At 38.8% G+C, this 19,945-nt stretch overlaps 1 protein-coding gene across 4 annotated transcripts in view; it reads right to left on the minus strand.

The window, feature by feature from the left end:
• Positions 1-19,945, minus strand: part of LOC124619453 (serine/threonine-protein phosphatase PP2A 65 kDa regulatory subunit-like) — a 282,427-nt gene that overhangs the window by 109,299 nt on the left and 153,183 nt on the right. For all 4 annotated transcript variants that reach the window (XM_047145848.1, XM_047145845.1, XM_047145846.1 and 1 more), the window contains exons 12-14: positions 19,724-19,849; positions 3,903-4,093; positions 1,808-1,943 (exon numbers count right to left, since the gene is read on the minus strand). In XM_047145848.1, the coding sequence (XP_047001804.1) occupies positions 1,808-1,943; positions 3,903-4,093; positions 19,724-19,849 (453 nt within the window). The remainder of the gene's footprint in view (positions 1-1,807; positions 1,944-3,902; positions 4,094-19,723; positions 19,850-19,945) is intronic.

A 19,945-nucleotide genomic window follows, 5' to 3' on the forward strand; every position in this document is an offset into this window, starting at 1 on the left:
CACATGTCCACTCACAGGCAGAGCGGGCAATGCCACACAGCCAGCCTCCACATTGACCCTCCGCCTCGTGGCTATATCTCTAATGTCGATCGGTTGTAGAATTTTGGAACACGTACTATGTTCGAGTATAAGGACTTTTCTGGAGACTAGAAATCTACTCTGTGGGAATCAGCATGGGTTTCAAAAAAGACGGTCGTGTGAAACCCAGCTCGCGCTATTCGTCCACGAGACTCTGAGGGCCATAGACACGGGTTCACTGGTAGATGCCGTGTTTCTTGACTTCCGCAAGGCGTTCGATACAGTTTCCCACAGTCGTTTAATGAACAAAGTAAGAGCATATGGACTATCTGACCAATTGTGTGTGATTGGATGACTTAACTGACTCAAAGTGGCAGTGATAGACTGTCTCTCTGGTGTCCATGCTTTTGGCACTTGATAAAATAGACACTGCAAATCCTAAGCTTTTCAGATTGTTTGCTAAGTAGTAAAAGTGTCCCTTCCAATTTAAATTTTTATCAAGATTAAGGTCTAAAAATTTTACGTGCTTTGTTTTTATAGCATCCTGACCATTGCAAATTATTTTTATTTCACTCCATTCTTATGACATAGTTTCAAATTGCACCATTTTGGTTTTAGTTACATTAAGTTTTAGTCTATTGTGATGGAACAAAGAGTCAATTTTTTCTGAAGTAGTTCTCGCACTTTCTGGGATTCTTTCAGGCACCTCATTTTGAATTGGAATTTATATATCATCAGCAAATAAAACTGAATGATCATCAAAAACAAGTGGTAGGTCTTTTATGTAGAAGAGAAGCTGATAGGTACCCAATATCAAACCCTCTGAGACTCCTTGGGAAATAGTTTCCCATTTTGAGGAATAATTGCTTGAATTTGAAGATACAATTACTCTCTATCTGTGACCAGTGAACCACTGTAAAGCACTTTTCGTCATTCTATATATCTGTAATCTGTGTACAAGTAAGGAGTAGTTCACTGAGCATTCAACAACCATCTTACAGAGGCTAGCAGAGGGTACTTCAGATAACATACTCATGTCGCACTTTCCTGTTGCATCATGAATAATGCATGGGAAGAATGACTCTCAGTAAGCCTCTGTTTGCACTCTAATTTCAATGGTTTTGGCTGTGGATGCACAGATCAAGTTTTGATGCGAGAGCAGTCACAAGGGTTATAAAACATATCACAAGGAAAATTTTAGGAGTGACATCAAATCTGGGCTGGATTTTGTGTAGGAAGTACAAAAGGACAAGAACTACTGTTCTCAGATGGAGAAGAATAATGGACATGATGAGTCATTTCACTGCATGAATTCAGAAAAAACACACAGTATCACCCTGACTTCGAGACATCAAATCTTCTACCATGGCTATGATATTCTATTAAATGCAGGTACTGTACTTAACTGGTACATGTTTTAATTATTGAAGCAAGCCACCTATTCTCAAAGAACATAAATCAATGTAAAAGAAGACGACTTGAAATTAAGTGAAGTACAAACTGAATTTGATACCTAGTTAAGAGCAAAAGTACTACATAGGATATGAAATTTCTACGAGCAAAGATCTGAAACCCATCATCAACTAATGGCTTATGGTCCCATGAACTCATGGACACCTCCTCAGGGTAACCAACGCAAATGTTAACAAGGAAAGAAGAAGTCTTATATCGGCACGCAACAAACATCTAAATTCTTCTCCACAACACATAATTTCTACATATATTAAATTCAAAATGGAAATTTAAATTACAAATTAAATATTTATTTCAATACAACCAAAAAACTTACTGCCATTATTTATCATGCCAGACAGGAGTGATGCACTCTGCAGCCAACTTTCTGGGGGTTCCTTTTGTTCCACTGCTGTTTCTTCTTCCACGCGCTGCTTTTCTATTAAATCCACTTCATCTGTTGCTTTTACAACCTGTTAACCCAAACTATATATTGTAAGATTTTCCACATGATATAGTAAAACAAATGATTATCTGACACAAACTCCACATCCAAGTAGCCTCAAAGACAACTGATTTCTCATTATTACTAAGATCTCAAAAATTCTTAAATTACAGTATAGCACAACAAGACAAAGAAATCAACACACACCTAACCTTTTTTTTTATTTAACTAATACTGTCGCACATCATATCTGTTTACTTTTTGTCGGTTTATTTAAATAATTCCTTTAATTGCTTCAAGCCTTCAAAAATTTAAAAAAATGGTATACAACAAACTTAATTATCTCAAAGTTATAATATTTCAAATTATTATGATTAGTTGTGCTTTCAGCATTACTTAGCTCAATAATGTTTAGGGTTTCAGCCATTTTGCATTCATCATTTACGACTCCTGTATGTCTTTATAAATACAGTACCTGTGTTTCTACAATTAACCTTTACTTTTGTAAAGTATATACAAGCCATTACATATCTGATAGTGATGATTTAAATTCCACAAGTATGATGCAGGCTACTGCATCCAAAGCATCAGAGTGTTATCAGTGAAAGAGTCTCCACACACCACATAAACAAACGAGTGTCTGTCATAATAATTACTGACACTGTTAATTATATTCTGTTATATATGAGCTTATGAATGACAACAAATAAAGACCTTATTGTGCATAACAGAACTATTAATTTAAAAAAAGGCTATTCAGGATACCAGTACAAGTGGTTACAAAAGCTAAGAAAGTTATTGAGGAATATTGGCATATGACCCACAGTCTGATGTAATGTTGGCATTTATAGTACACTAAACCCTAATCTTCCTTCTTTTCTTCTTTCTGGTGAATGCTGTTTCACTATGACACACTGTTAACAACATTTTTGATTATTCAACCATCTTCTCTTAAGAGGGCACACTGTGTGTGTGTGTGTGCGTGTGTGTGTGTGTGTGTGTGTGTGTGTGTGTGTGAGAGAGAGAGAGAGAGAGAGAGAGAGAGAGAGAGAGATTAATTTGAAATAGGTGTTACATTCTGATTAAAACTACTTGGTGCATGATGTTTGTTACATGGTATTAGAAACCTTCACGTCAGCTGTCTGCTGTGCCTTGGTTAAGACTCAGACAGCATGCAGTTTTGCCTGCTCCAGCCAGAGCCAGTTAAAAGGGCTGTAAGCAGTGTCCACTAACAGATGATGAGTGTACAGTACACTATTCAAAACCTGAAATTCAACTGATGGTTTGTTGTGGTGCATTGACAGTGGCAGAGAGTTTGCATGTGGTGTTCTGGGCTCAAACTGGATACTAACAAGTAGTTTTAATCAGACTATAGATTGTCATTTCCTTGTTTAGCTTAAGCCTGTCGCATTTTTAATGTCTCGGTGTCACATGTATGGTGTGAAATGTTTGATATAAAAGCTTTTCAATCTTACTCTACAGAATTAATGTGTGCAATTACTTCTTTGTTGAAACTGAACATTCAGTAAGTAGTGTTGTCATAAGAAAGAATGAAGAGCACTTGATAAAAATGGAAGAATGAACTGGCTCTGGTTTTCTGCACCAATGTGGAACTCACTTAACAAATAAAAACACTAGCTTGCCTCAAGCGTTAATGCCGGTTTTATCTGGCAACACTTCTTCAAACTCTGCACCATTTGAACAGGACAAGATGGTAAGTACCATTACACACTTCACTGACTGGGAAAAAAATCACTTTAAAAACTAATCTTAAGGTTGCTAACTTTTATCTCACTGGTGCTAGTTTTACAGTACAAGGAAAATACTGTGTAGTTCTGATATGTAACCAGAAATGATGGTTAATACCTGCAAATATTCAAGGATACATACCACTCCAGATGCAGGACAGTCCAAGTAGTGCCAAATTTAATGTGTTTAAGTGTATACAGTCGCCAGTTCACAAATAATGTAATACTCCTATTCTTACCTCAATTTCCTTCAATTTACTGTGCACAGATTTTGCCACAGTCTGCACCTCTCTATCAGAATCTTCAAGTAGTCGATTCACACTTGAGTCCAGCATCTCCAAAAGATTTTTATCTTCTGGGAGTTTGCATAGGGTTTTCATTGAAGGAAGCATCCTGGCTGCAACTTGCCTTAATGTTGCCACACTATCCTCTAAAAGATTTAATAAAGTCAAATGTTAATTTATAGAAGACAGAAACTAAGACAGCATAAAAGTAAAACACGTAAGCACGCATGTGCATGCACACGCACACGCGCATGTGCGTACACACGCACACACACAACTGATAACGTATAAATTTTGTATTTTCTGAAACCACGCATGTATATAAATGAGATGACTCAGATAAAGATTTTAAACTATACAGGAAATTATCATAAATGATTAACTTCAAAAATATATGCAATAATCATAACCACCGCCCAGGCCATCCCTGTCATTCCTCCCTCCCTTGGAGAGGGGGGAGGAAAAAAACACCACCACCCCTCTCACATCTCTACCTACATACAAGACAATTTCACTAACCTCTCTCTCTCTCTCTCTCTCTCTCTCTCTCTCTCACACACACACACACACACACACACACACACACACACACACACAATTGTTTTCATAGGTTGGCAACACTCACAACATGAACAAAAAAAGTGAATAGGCATAAACACTGTAGCAGTGATGAATCAAAAACAGTTAAAAAAGTCAATTAGAAATAGTGCAGCACAGGAAATAATGCAAAATGCCAAACTGCAGATGTGAAATGAAGCCTGTCGACATCGACCAGTGCTAACAAGAGGGGAAGGTGCAGACTATGTAAAGAAACACTGTAAGTAGCTTACAGACCAACTTCATAAAGAAAATACTGTTTCTAACCTAAAAGAATCAAAAATAAATCTACAAAAGTGTGTATCCAATTTACAGAACACCACAGAAGATGTTATGTAAATAAAAGTGAAACACATCTGGTGTAATTCTTTTTAATTGCATTGCAGTCAGCTCAAGACAGATAAGCCATAACAACAGATGTTAACAGCTGCTGCGGAAGATGGCCACACAAACAAGCAATAAAACTTAAACAATTTTAATTTTTTTTCAAAGTGAACAAATGTAAGATAGTGTGTGTAAACCAAACAAAACCAAAAGTACTGAACTACAGCCTCTCAGCTATAGTGAATAATTATTCTGGATAATGTCATAAAACCAATGTGAAGTATAATGAACACACAAATCAATGACAGCACAAACAAACATTTATCACATCTAAAATGAAACTATGTATAGGACTCTCAGGCAACCTATTCTTGAGTACTGTACAGTATTTGAGGTATACATTCAGCTGTCTTCAATGAAGAGAATGAGAAAATGAAGCACATACTGTTAAGGTTGTAGACAGTTGACACACATTTACAATAGAAAAGAACTGAAACAGGATGGTAGGCAACAAAAGCACCCCATACGTCAGTTTGAATGCCTCATCTGTTTGAAATGAATATTAAATGGACATCCTAGCTGCAAACAGGCGTTCATATGCTTCATTGGGGACATATTGAAAATGTGTGCCCCAACCGGGACTCGAACCCGGGATCTCCTGCCTACATGGCAGACACTCTATCCATCTGAGCCACCGAGGGCACAGAAGATAGTGCGCCTGCAGGGATTTATCCCTTGCACGCTCCCTGTTTTTGTCTTTGAGCCAATCTTCTGCTGTTTAAAACAGGGCAACTTTAAACATTGCTTTAAAATTCCTACAGACACCTGTGGCAAAAGCAGTCATCTTCTGCAGCTATGTACAATGAGCCTACTAGCTTACTTTCGAGCACTTCCTCAGATATGTACACATGCACAGCACTGAAAACCAACCACCCAGTGCACAAATAATTATGTAAAAACCTTGCCTGGAAAGTCATTAATCTGTCAATACTTTATACATTTCTGAGTGCTCAAAATCATCAAAGTTTGTGTTATACTCAAATGCCAAAAAATCAGGATGAAGTAATGAAATAAAAGTTGTAAACAAAAAAAATGTAGATTAACACAGAAAATTAACCCACTTGAAGAAAATCAAGCATGGAGAAATCAGCATGCATGAGAAAATCCCACAAACAATACAACACAAGACTGGAACATCCATCCTGCATGAAACACATGTGCTGACTGGCTTATTATGGCATGAGACTCATTCCCACATTATGTTCTGTAAATTACAACATGAAGGAAAACCTTCACCAAAGTGTAACACACTGAGCCACTGCTGGCTAGTGCTGTAAAGTATACCAGCAACATGTGATTCAGTAGATTTCTCCAACATAATAAATGTTGACACTCTTAATGGGTATGCAGCCAGATTTCAGCATTGATGACACGATATTTCAATGGCCCAACCAGCATCATCTTCAGGGGAGATTGCAGATGCACAATCATACCAAAACAGAGATAACATCAGATACAGTGGCTCCTTTATACCCTGGGAACAGATCGCAATGTGTGCACAAGAAGTGAAAGGGCTGCCCTCTACGAAATGAAGAATTGCAGCACCACTGGCAATAGAAACAAAAGCTATGAATCGCAAATTAAGATGCAGCTGATCAAAAACCAGACTGTTATTATTTTATAAAAAATGCCACATATTGCTTATATATACCACACTCAGGACTTCTTCTCTTAAACCCACATGTTTTTTGAGATATGTGGATGATATTTTTATCATTTGGCCACATGGTATGGAAGCTCTTCATCAGTTTTTAGATGATTTTAACTGCCATCATTCATGCATCAAATTTTCAACTGAAATTGAAGAAGATGGCAATTTACCTTTTTTGGAATGTTTTGGTACACAAAAACGAAAATGGAACTTTGGGACACAATGTATACCGTAAACTGATGCATACATACCAATACCTCCATGCTACTAGTTGTCATTCACTGCATCAATGCATAGGAGTTTTACATACACTGGTCAAAAGAACTTGTGCTATTTTGAATTCTGATAATTTAATGCAGGAAATAGATTATCTTAACGTTGTTTTCAGGCAAAACGGATACACTGATCACGAAACAGTTCACACTTTTTGATCTGAACCACCAAGTGATCCAACAATGGACACTTGTAAATCAGATGTTTTTTTACCCTTTACGGGGAGTACTTCTTCGGAAATTTCAAGAATTCCCAGAAAATACAATATTAAAAGTGTCCTTTTGCCTTTGGCCAAACCTAGAGTCCTTCTTGGAACTGTTAAAGATGAATGCATACACATTCATACAAACAAGCACACCTCACACACCTATAACCACTATCTCCACCTAAAAAACAACATAAATGCACTGAACAAGAGCAACAATCTGGAGTGGGTTAGGGAGGACTGAGTGACAGCAGGGTACAGGTGGTGGGGAGAGGAATCAGCAGCATTTGGTGGAGCATGAAGGAGGTACAGGTGGCATGACAGGGTTGTTGCCACACATAGCATCAATGTTGGGGGCTGTGGGAGAGGGAGAGAGGGGAAAACAGGGAGCGGAGAGGAGAGGAGCAGAGAAGGGGAAAAGATGGGTGGATGCACTAGCAGAGAGGGGACACAAATTGGGAGAAGGTAACTGGACACCCGGGGCGGAAAAAACTGTTGGGTGGGGGATTTGGGGGCAGTAAGCTACTGTAGGTTGAGCTGGAATCATTTTGGAAGTGAAGAATGTGTTGTAAGTATAACTACCATCTGCCCAGTTCAGAACAGAAGGTAGTGCAGGGGAGGATCTAGTTGGATCGGGTTGTGAAGTAACCATTGAAATCAAGAGTGTTACATTCAGCCGCATGTTGTGCCACAGGGTGGTGTGCTTCGCTCTTGGCTGCAGTCAGAGGTGGCTATTCATACTAGTGGACAGCTGGTTGGTAGTAATGTCAGTACAAAAAGCCGAACAATGATTGCAGCAGAACTGGTACACGGCATGGTTGATTTCACAGATGACCTGCCAATTCACTATACACTAAAATCCCTCATGCCCATGGTCTTGCTGTTACTGAATGCTATCTCTCCCAATGTCCTCCAGGCTCCAAACTCACAACCTCTTTTGTCATACATCTTACTAACTATGTCCTAACACATGACTACTTCTAAGAAGGGGCGGCACCGACCTACGCCAACCTGTTTGTGGGCAGTATAGAGGAAATCTTTCCAGTCTCCCAAATCCCTAGAGTGGTTCAGGTTCATTGATGATATCTTCTTTATCTTGACTCAGGCCCAGGATACCTTATCCTCTTACCTTCACAACATCAACACCTTCTCTCCCACCCACTTCACGTGGTCCTTCTCAACCCAGTGTGCCACCTTCCTGGAAGCTGGCCTCCTCCTCTCTGATGGCTCCATCCCCACCTTCATCCACATTAAATCCACCAACCATCAACAGTACCTGCATTTTGACAGCTGCCATAGGGGATGATGTATCTGCAGTGATGGCAGCTCCATAGGTTTTCCAGATGCATAGCCTGCAAGATCAACTGATTTGAATCCATATGACTTTTGGCTCTGGGTATATCTAAAACAACTCATTTCTCAGAGACACATTCAGTCTCTACCTGATCTGAAGGGCAGCATAAAGGAACACATTGCTCAGATTCCACTGGAACTTCTGCAAATAACTGTTCATCACATTGTTTTACAGATGCAGCATCTTGCCAAGGTCTCGGTTGTCATATTGCACAAATAGTGTAAGTGGTGGTTAATAATAAAATCAACATTATATCTTTCTCACATGTTTGACCTTTTCTGCTTGTGTCCCATTCCTAATCCATGACACATCAAAACATTTATATGCATCTCTCTTGCAATCACAGTGACAGATTTGCATCTTGGAGCCAAAATTGGAACCAATACATTCACACATTAGAATAAGTGTAAAGTTTTGCTGTCATAAGATAATTGCAGTCCACACTGGACCTCTGAGAGTAGCTGTACTTTAATTGTAGCAACCTGGTACCTTCTGTGACACTGCAGCTTGTGTAAACAAAGCGTTTCTTCACCAGAAGAAAGCAGTGACAATATTGCATGAAGTAGATAACTGTTTATCTTGCAGAAGCCTTTTTAAAGAACTTAGGATATTTCCACTCAATTCCTAGTACATTTATCCCTTAATGGTTTTTGTTGCTGAGAATAAAAATTAGTTTCATCTCACCTGTGATGTACTTAATCATTATACAAGACACAAAAACAATTTTCATGTAAGCTTTGCCTCCTTGTCCAGGGTTCAGAATGGAGGTATGTTCCCTGGAGGTAAAATACGAGATCTGTTCAAAAAATTCCAGAGTTTTGTCCACAAAATTTTTCTACACTTACATTTTACTTACTGTGCATGATCTCCTTCAAAATACTCTCCTCCACAATTGATACACTGCTCCTAATGCCATTCCATTTTACTCCCTGAAGCAGTCTTGGTATGCCTTTTGTTACTTCAGTCGAAGCACCATCTGTGAATGTTCCTTTGTCTTGTCTGTTGCTGCATATTTTTGTCCTTTCGATGGGGTTTTCAACTTTGGAAATTAAAAAAAAGTCTTTAGGAGCAATATCAGGTGAGTATGGAATCTGGAGCTGCACACTGATTTTGTTTTTTGTGCAATAGTTATGTACCAGAAGGGATGAACTTGCAGACACACTATCATGATGCAAGAGCCATGAATTGTTTCACCAAATTTCTTGCAGTAGTCACATGTCCTGATAGTACCATCGATTAACGGTTTGTCCCTGAGGCGCAAATTCATAGTGAACTAATCCTTCAAAGTCAAAGAAAACTATCAGCCTGGCTTTACATTTCACCTGACCTGGCAAGTTTCTTATGGTCTTCGAGAACCTTTCCCAACCCATTGTGAAGATTGAACCTTGAGACCAAGGCTTTAGCATAATTATTTAAGTGTGGCAACATTCCTTCCACACTTCTGTAAAGTCTGCTATGTTCAGGAATGTAATCTTCAAAAGTAACCTATTCACTACAAAAAGTTCTTCATCAATTGATTACTTCTTTCTTGTGAACTTTCACTACACTGTGTATTCATAAACTGATTACTTCTTTCTTGTGAACTTTCACTACACTGGGTAGATAGCTGTATCATTTTTAGATCTTAACACCCGTAAGTTAATATGTCCACAAAGAAGTTCAAAATGGATACTACCTAAATAATACCAGGTACTCAAATCTGTTCATGCAATGAAGAGGAGCTAGTTCAGAGACACTGTTGGAGTTCTGATATATGACTGGACAATGCTTATGGCTGATACCAAGCATCTGGATGTCTCATATGGTGCTTAAGATGTTATTCCCAAACAGTAAGTTGCACAAGGGTGTCATAACTTTTCCACATCAATCATGTGTAAATTGTGAATTTATGAACCTCAGTTACAAAGAGTTTTTTCTCTGTTATGTATCTTGCAATTTTTAATTATAGTTGCTGATATGTAATTGTAATGAAAAGAACCTGACAGCATAATGTTTTAAAGAAGTAATTTAGGAAAATCTGCAGATGTGGTGAATATTTCCTCCAAGTATTCAAGTTGTTAAAATCCTGACTTTTTCCGTATCTTGTGTTGTGGGCAGCAGGAGACATTTCAGTTGAATGCATATTTTGTGAGACACTTTTCTCACCAAACAGCAGATACAGACAATCGAAGGGTTAACATTGATAATCACATTTACAGTGTTCAGAACTTCTGAAATCTTTTTTATCTGTAAAGCAATGTATTTCATATTTTTTATATGCCAATCATCACAAATTTAACTACAGTGACTTGCAGCTTATTTACAAATGCATAACTAACGTACGTGGGTAAATCTTATCGTGACTAGGCTAAGCTGTTATTACATGCTAGGAGAGAAAGTACGGTGAATACTGAAGGGTGAGATTCATTCACAAAGTGTTTCAACAGCAATGAAGATACAATACTGAGGCATAATTATCAGAATACTAACTCATGAGCTGAGAGTATACCGTATTTTTATTAGTCGTATATAGGATCATTCTATTCACAGTGAATAGCAAGGCAGATACTAAATGTTCCTTGAAGAGCACCATAAGCTGAGAGCTGCACAATTCAAGCAGTACTAAGACAGCTCACATTCATCTTCATTTCAATGCACTTTTAACAACAGCATTTTGTATGTCATCAGCAAAGTGATTTCTAATCATCATTAATGAGAAATATATCTTCATTTTTTTTCATTCACTCATTTTGTTCCGTATATCCCATCAAGAGGAAGAACTTCCAGTGATATGTAACTAATTAACATTAACACATAATGTAGGCTCACCCAGCGTATGCAGTTGGTGCAAGCTCTCAGGTTTCCAGTCGGATAGTGAAGATGATGAGTGTGTGCTGCTGTATTTTAACACTGCCCCCAGCTGGAACCCCGAGTTTTTCACTAATCACTATATACATTAACATAGGATGAACAAATCACAGAGTTAATCTGTGTATTGTAAAACAATAAACTAACACTATATTGCATAATGTTATTCTTGCTAATGCCCACTAAAGGTATTTGAGTAAATTAGTAAGAAAGCTGCTATTCTGAAACGAGATGCTGCCTCCTTAATTTTTTTGCTTAGCTTCTGTTCCTCTACTATTATGTCACTGGAATAAAATGGTATTTTCCAAAGTAAATACTTTTTACACCCATAAATAAAGTTATATTTGTTTGTTGTTATTTGTTGTGGTCTTCAGTCCTGAGACTGGTTTGATGCAGCTCTCCATGCTACTCTATCCCGTGCAAGCTCCTTCATCTCCCAGTACCTACTGCAACCTACATCCTTCTGAATCTGCTTAGTGTATTCATCTCTTGGTCTCCCTCTACGATTTTTACCCTCCACGGTGCCCTCCAATGCTAAATTTGTGATCCCTTGATGCCTCAAAACATGTCCTACCAACCGATCCCTTCTTCTAGTCAAGTTGTGCCACAAACTTCTCTTCTCCCCAATTCTATTCAATACCTCCTCATTAGTTACGTGATCTACCCACCTTATCTTCAGCATTCTTCTGTAGCACCACATTTCGAAAGCTTCTATTCTCTTCTTGTCCAAACTAGTTATCGTCCATGTTTCACTTCCATACATGGCTACACTTTCAGAAACGACTTCCGGACGCTTAAATCTATACTCGATGTTAACAAATTTCTCTTCTTCAGAAACGCTTTCCTTCCCATTGCCAGTCTACATTTTATATCCTCTCTACTTCGACCATCATCAGTTATTTTGCTCCCTAAATAGCAAAACTCCTTTACTATTTTAAGTGTCTCATTTCCTAATCTAATTCCCTCAGCATCACCTGAATTAGTTTGACTACATTCCATTATCCTCGTTTTGCTTTTGTTGATGTTCATCTTATATCCTCCTTTCAAGACACTGTCCATTCCGTTCAACTGCTCTTCCAAGTCCTTTGCTGTCTCTGACAGAATTACAATGTCATCGGCGAACCTCAAAGTTTTTACTTTTTCTCCATGAATTTTAATACCTACTCCGAATTTGCTTGCTCAATATACAGATTGAACAACATTGGGGAGAGGCTACAACCCTGTCTTACTCCCTTCCCAACCACTGCTTCCCTTTCATGTCCCTCCACTCTTATAACTGCCATCTGGTTTCTGTACAAATTGTAAATAGCCTTTCGCTCCCTGTATTTTACCCCTGCCAACTTCATAATTTGAAAGAGAGTATTCCAGTCAACATTGTCAAAAGCTTTCTCTAAGTCTACAAATGCTAGAAACGTAGGTTTGCCTTTTCTTAATCTTTCTTCTAAGATAAGTCTTAAGGTTAGTATTGCCTCACGTGTTCCAACATTTCTACGGAATCCAAACTGATCTTCCCCGAGGTCCACTTCTACCAGTTTTTCCATTCGTCTGTAAAGAATTCGCGTTAGTATTTTGCAGCTGTGACTTATTAAACTGATAATTCGGTAATTTTCACATCTGTGAACACCTGCTTTCTTCGGGATTGGAATTATTATATTCTTCTTGAAGTCTGAGGGTATTTCGCCTGTCTCATATATCTTCCTCACCAGATGGTAGAGTTTTGACATGAATGGCACTCCCAAGGCCATCAGTAGTTCTAATGGAATGTTGTCTACACCCGGGGCCTTGTTTTGACTCAGGTCTTTCAGTGCTCTGTCAAACTCTTCACGCAGTATCTTATCTCCCATTTCGTCTTCATCTACATCCTCTTCCATTTCCATAATATTGTCCTCAAGTACGTCACCCTTGTATAGACCCTCTATATACTCCTTCCACCTTTCTGCCTTCCCTTCTTTGCGTAGAACTGGGTTGCCATCTGAGCTCTTGATATTCATACAAGTGGTTCTCTTCTCTCCAAAGGTCTCTTTAATTTTCCTGTAGGCAGTATCTATCTTACCCCTAGTGAGACAAGCCTCTACATCCTTACATTTCTCCTCTAGCCATCCCTGCTTAGCCATTTTGCACTTCCTGTCGATATCATTTTTGAGACGTTTGTATTCCTTTTTTCCTGCCTCATTTACTGCATTTTTATATTTTCTCCATATCAATTAAATTCAATATTTCTTCTGTTACCCAAGGATTTCTATTAGCCCTCGTCTTTTTACCTACTTGATCGTCTGCTGCCTTCACTACTTCATCCCTCAGAGCTGCCCATTCTTCTTCTACTGTATTTCTTTCCCCCATTCCTGTCAATTGTTCCCTTATGCTCTCCCTGAAACTCTCTACTACCTCTGGTTCTTTCAGTTTATCCAGGTCCCATCTCCTTAAATTCCCACCTTTTTGCAGTTTCTTCAGTTTCAATCTGCAGTTCATAACCAATAGACTGTGGTCAGAATCCACATCTGCCCCTGGAAATGTCTTACAATTTAAAACCTGGTTCCTAAATCTCTGTCTTACCATTATATAATCTATCTGATACCTTTTAGTATCTCCAGGATTCTTCCAGGTATACAACCTTCTTTTATGATTCTTGAACCAAGTGTTAGCTATGATTAAGTTATGCTCTGTGCAAAATTCTACAAGGCGGCTTCCTCTTTCATTCCTTCCCCCCAATCCATATTCACCTACCATGTTTCCTTCTCTCCCTTTTCCTACTGACGAATTCCGTCACCCATGACTATTAAACTTTCGTCTCCCTTCACTACCTGAATAATTTCTTTTATCTCATCATACATTTCATCTATTTCTTCATCATCTGCAGAGCTAGTTGGCATATAAACTTGTACTACTGTAGTAGGCGTGGGCTTTGTGTCTATCTTGGCCACAATAATGCGTTCACTATGCTGTTTGTAGTAGCTGACCCGCACTCCTATTTTTTTATTCATTATTAAACCTACTCCTGCATTACCCCTATTTGATTTTGTATTTATAACCCTGTAATCACCTGACCAAAAGTCTTGTTCCTCCTGCCACCGAACTTCACTAATTCCCACTATATCTAACTTTAACCTATCCATTTCCTTTTTTAAATTTTCTAACCTACCTGCCCGATTAAGGGATCTGACATTCCACACTCCGATCCGTAGAACGCCAGTTTTCTTTCTCCTGATAACGACGTCCTTTTGAGTAGTCCCCGCCCGGAGATCCGAATGGGGGACTATTTTACCTCCGGAATATTTTACCCAAGAGGACGCCATCATCATTTAACCATACAGTAAAGCTGCATGCCCTCGGGGAAAAATTACGGCTGTAGTTTCCCCTTGCTTTCAGCCATTCGCAGTACCAGAACAGCAAGGCCGTTTTGGTTATTGTTACAAGGCCAGATCAGTCAAATCATCCAGACTGTTGCCCCTGCAACTACTGAAAAGGCTGCTGCCCCTCTTCAGGAACCACATGTTTGTCTGGCCTCTCAACAGATACCCCTCCGTTGTGGTTGCACCTACGGTACAGCCATCTGTATCACTGAGGCACGCAAGCCTCCCCACCAATGGCAAGGTCCATGGTTCATGGGGGGGGAAAGTTATATTTACAGTACATTATTACTTGTCATAGAGCTTTATTACAAACATTGCTACTTTCTATGTAGCCCATTACAGAACTTTTAAACCCTTGAATATTTTAATAATTTGTAAAAAGAGTGGCTAATGAGGTACGTTTTTAATTTTTATTTTGGTTTGGTATGAATTCCTAATTCCTTGCTTTATGTTAGATGGGAGTTCATTTATATGAGGTCTGTTTAAACAATTATGGGACATTGCATCCCTGCACACACCTGTTTAATGTGTAACTGCCAGATGTTTCATTGCTGTATGTCTGTTACTTATTGTTCAGTGCTGTGTTGAGTATAGTGTCATGTCACACAGTTTTCGAATTTTGAAATGGCACAGTTAGAGGAGCATCATGCCTGCACTAAATTTTGCTTGAAACTCAAGAAAACCTTTAAAGACACACACCAAATGATGCAGGAAGCCTGCGGTATTGAGTGCTTCAGCCGTTCTCTGTGTTACGAATGGTTCACATGGTTTAACAATGGCTGGACAGATGTCAAAGATGAACCTCGTTCAGGAGACACTCATGTCAAGAATGTCAATGAAACTGTGTGCGCCAATTGAAGACTGACTGTACGAGAGATTGCAAAAGAATGTAACATTTCAATCGGATCATGTCATGCAATCCTAACACATCACCTTGGAATGCATCATGTTGCTGCCTAGTTTATCCCATGGTTCACAAGTCAAGCCCAGAAAGACTGTCACCTAGCAATCTGTGAAGAGCCTTTGAGTCATGCAAATGAAATGTCCTTAAAGAGAATCATAACTGGTGATGAGACATGGAGCTATCATAATGATGTTGAGACCAAGGTTCAATCTTCACAATGGGTCAGGAAGGGTTCTCCAAGACCAAAAAAAACTTGTCAGGTCAGATAAAACGTCACAGCCATGCTGATAGTTTTCTTTAACTTTGAAGGAGTAGTTCACCATGAATTCATGCAACAGGGACAAACTCTTAATCGATGGTACTATCGGGACATGTGACACCTGCGAGAAATATGGTGAAACAATTCATGGCTCTTGCATCCTGATAACGCGTCCGCATGTTCATCCCTTTTGGTGCATGACAATTGCACAAAAAATAAAATCACTGTGCTGCTCCATACTCCATACTCGCCAGATATGGCCCCTGCAGACTTTTTTTTTTATTTGCAAAGTTGAAAACCCCATTTAAAGGACGAATATATGCAACAACAGATGAGATAAAAGAAAATTCACAGATGGTGCTGTGCACCAACCAACAAAAGGCGCACTGAGACTGCTTCAGGAAGTGGAAACGGCATTGGGAGCAGTGTATCAATTGTGGAGGAGAGTATTTTGAAGGAGACCTTGCACAATAAGTAAAATGTAAGTGTAAAAAAATTTTGTGGACTAAGTTCTGGAGGTCTTTGAAGAGATCTCGTATTTTACAACCAGAGTGTGTAACTCCATTCTTAACCCTGGACAAGGCAAAGTCTATGTGAAAATTATTTTTGTGTCTTGTATTATGATTATGTACATCACAGTTAAGTTACAATTAATTTTTATTCTCAGCAACAAAAACCATTAAGGAATAAGTTACTAGGAAATATCCTAAGTTCCGTAAAAAGGTTCTGCGTGATGTATAGTTATCTACTTTATGCAATATTCTCACTGCTTTCTTCTAACACTTTATTTACATAAGCCGCAGTGTCCCTTAAGATACCAGGTTGCTACAATTAAAGTGCAACTGCTCACAGAGAGCCAGTGTGGATTGTAATTATCTTACGGCAGCAAAACTTTGCAGTTATTCTGATATGTTAATGTATTAGTTCCAATTTTGGCTCCAAGATGCAAATCTGGCACTATGAATGCAAGAGAGATGTATATAAATGTTTTGATGTGTAATGGAATAGGAATGGCACACAAGCGGAAAAAGTCAAATGTGCGGGAAAGATATTATGTTGATTTTATTATTAACCACCACTTACACTATTTGTGAAATATGACAACTGTGACCTCGACAAGATGCTGCACCTGTAAAACAATGTGTTGAACAGTTACTTATAGAAGTTCCAGTGGAATCTGAGCAATGTGTGAACTTCTCCCTGAGAAATGTGTTCTTTTAGATATACCTAGAGCCAAAAGTCATATGGATTTAAATCAGGTGATCTTGCAGGCTTATCTGGAAAACCTCTGGAGATAACACATTTCTGGAAGGTTGCATGAAGCACATCTTTCACTGCACAGGCAACATCTAAACAGTGGTTTACACACAGCTGCACTCTTCTAAGTCAGGAATCACATGCTGTACGAGGAGGTCTGGATAACGTGCTGAGACCACAGTTACCTTACAGCCCTCTGGGTGTATTTTCTTCAAAGATGAATGGACTGAGAATAAAGCTACTTGTGAATCCACACTACCCAGTCACTTAAGTCAAGTGCAATGTTATAACAGTACCTCATACTCCGTGCATATAATGCACTCTGTACCATAAAACGTTACTTGTCACTCCACAGAATACTGCCTGACCACATGCCATCAACTTCAACCCATGCCAGAAACCAAAAAGCAGATTCAGAATGTTGCTTCAGATCATGAGGTTTCAGTTGCTACACTGTCTGACTCTTGTATGGGTGCCAGTGTAAAATAGATTGCAAAACATTCCATGCTGTTGACCGTGGGATGGAAAATTCTTGCAACATTGTATGAGCACCAGCACTACCAGGACATCCATTGCATGGTCAGTTACAGTAACAGCAACCTCGTCAATAACGTCCACTGGGACATGATGCCTTCCTCTTCCAAGTGTAACACCAAGCTCGCTCATTCTCCTGAATTTCATTGTCAATTTCTTTAAACCATTTAATGACATTGGACCTCTCCTCAGACCTTTCTGTCTGTGATACTCTCCCAATGCAGTACTGTAATTGCTGCCATTCACATAAAACAGTTTCACTAACAATGCATGGTCTCTCGTCTCAAGAGCCATACTTTTCACTCACTTTATGGCTTGTCAAATGACAGCGCGGGTATGGTACCATCATACAAACCATGTACACTGCCAGATTTGCACCTGGTGGCCACAACTGAAACTAATTTGTTTTCTAGGGCTAATTGGTTCCGTATTAAAGCATTAGCTTATCTACCAGGTTTCACCACAATAAATAATAAAAGTTCACACTAGATCTCGGTGAGGAGCTGCACATCAATTATAACCTCCCGGTAGCTCCCTAAGACGTGCAAAATAAGCCAACAACCTTGTCTCTACGTCATCACAATGAGAATTTATTTAGTTTATCTATGCGTTGGCTCCATTTTACGTTGTACCACTGAACCCAAAGGAATTTCATCTGTGCATTTCATTCATTTTATGACCATTCAAGTCCATTTCTCGTGCTAGGAGGTCATTATAGATAGTATAAAACTGCATAATAAGAGTCTTTGTGAGATTCAGACTTAAACTGTCTGGTGTGAACCACTTGTAGGCCTGTTCATCTAGCATCTTCGCTGTGTCTGCTAGGGTTCTGTTTAGACTCTTGATTAGCATGTTTGTGTCATCAGCAAATGTTGCAGTTTCTCTCCTTTATAGTAATTGGAAGGTAATTTATATCAGTTAGAAACAAGAGTGGGCCAAGTACCAATGCTTATGGTTCTCCACAAGTTACATTCACCCATTCTGAGGTTACTTTCATGCCTGAGATACAATCTGTTAATCTGTTAATGAGACCCTCTGCTTTCTGTTATGGAAGTAAGATTCCATCCATTCAACAGGAATGCCATTACTGCCATAACACTTTAGTTTGCAAAGTTGACTTTTGTGATCCACATCATCGAGAACTTTGGCAAGGTCACAGTAATACCAGCAGGATAATTTTGCTCGTTTACCTCTGCAAGCACATCATCTGTGAGTCTTGTAATGTTTCCTGTGTGGAGAACTCTAATGAAATTCAAACTTAGACTCAATTAACAAGCTCTGCTATGTTAAATGAGACTGTATTACCATAGGCCACTTTCCCAAATACTTTTGAAAAGAGTAGTAGGAGAGAGAAAGCTTGGAGATGACAAAGACTATGTGTGCATGTGTGGGTTGTGTGTGTGTGTGTGTGTGTGTGTGTGTGTGTGTGTGTGTGTGTGTGTGTGTGTGTTTTCATACATCTAAAGCATTAGGTCCAATAGCTTCACAATGGTTGAGAGCACTTAAGACGAAAGCTCATATGCTTTAACCCTCTATTGCTGTTGTTGCCATTTGGCAACAAACCATAAATTTACGTATAATGTTAAAGAAACCACTTGCATGTGCATGGTGTTGCCATATGGCAACACATACAATGTGGTTGCATCGAGCTAAACTGAGTTTAATGTTTTTATGTTGCTGTATGGCAACAAACCTAAAATGCTGACTAAATCAAAATTTCTATGTTCAGCATGTTACATAGTATACTGTATGTCAGCCACCCCCCCCCCTTCCCCAATACTTTTTCACTGAAATTGCTTTCCTAAAATAAAGTCATGCAATAAGGGTTATAGCACTTGATGCAGCTGGATGCTCAAGAGAATTTAATCAGTCTAAAAGTCTTTTTTCAATGTGTTTGTCTGTTGCTCAGCATTTCCTCTATGTGATGAGCAGAACTCTGTTCTATCTCATATTGTTACTATTCCATCCTGGATATTCCACTGTTTGATTTTTTTCCAACTATGTGGAAAGTTTATAGTACTCACAGTGTTGTAATTTTTCTAATTAGGAAAACTGTATGGCTATTTACAGATTGTTACACCTCATTTATCATTTATTTGTGCATTAAATAATATATGATGGTATTCTTACTAGTAAACATATTCAGAACAACTTAAATTACCTGACAGGGAAATGACATGGCTGAAGAACCAAGTTTTGAAATAAGCTGCTGAGAAGATCTCCATTGCAATATCACACAGTCTCAAGTAGCACATGCGGTGATAAGAGTTTTTGTTCTTCATCAAATCTGAAAATAATTCACAGTTACAGCAAGATTAGATTTCACCTACAAACAGTATCAGTTTCAGCAACCCTAACTTATCAATTTCCAACTTAGGAAAAA

The sequence above is a fragment of the Schistocerca americana genome, chromosome 6 (assembly GCF_021461395.2).
Source record: "Schistocerca americana isolate TAMUIC-IGC-003095 chromosome 6, iqSchAmer2.1, whole genome shotgun sequence".
NCBI lineage: Eukaryota > Metazoa > Arthropoda > Insecta > Orthoptera > Acrididae > Schistocerca > Schistocerca americana.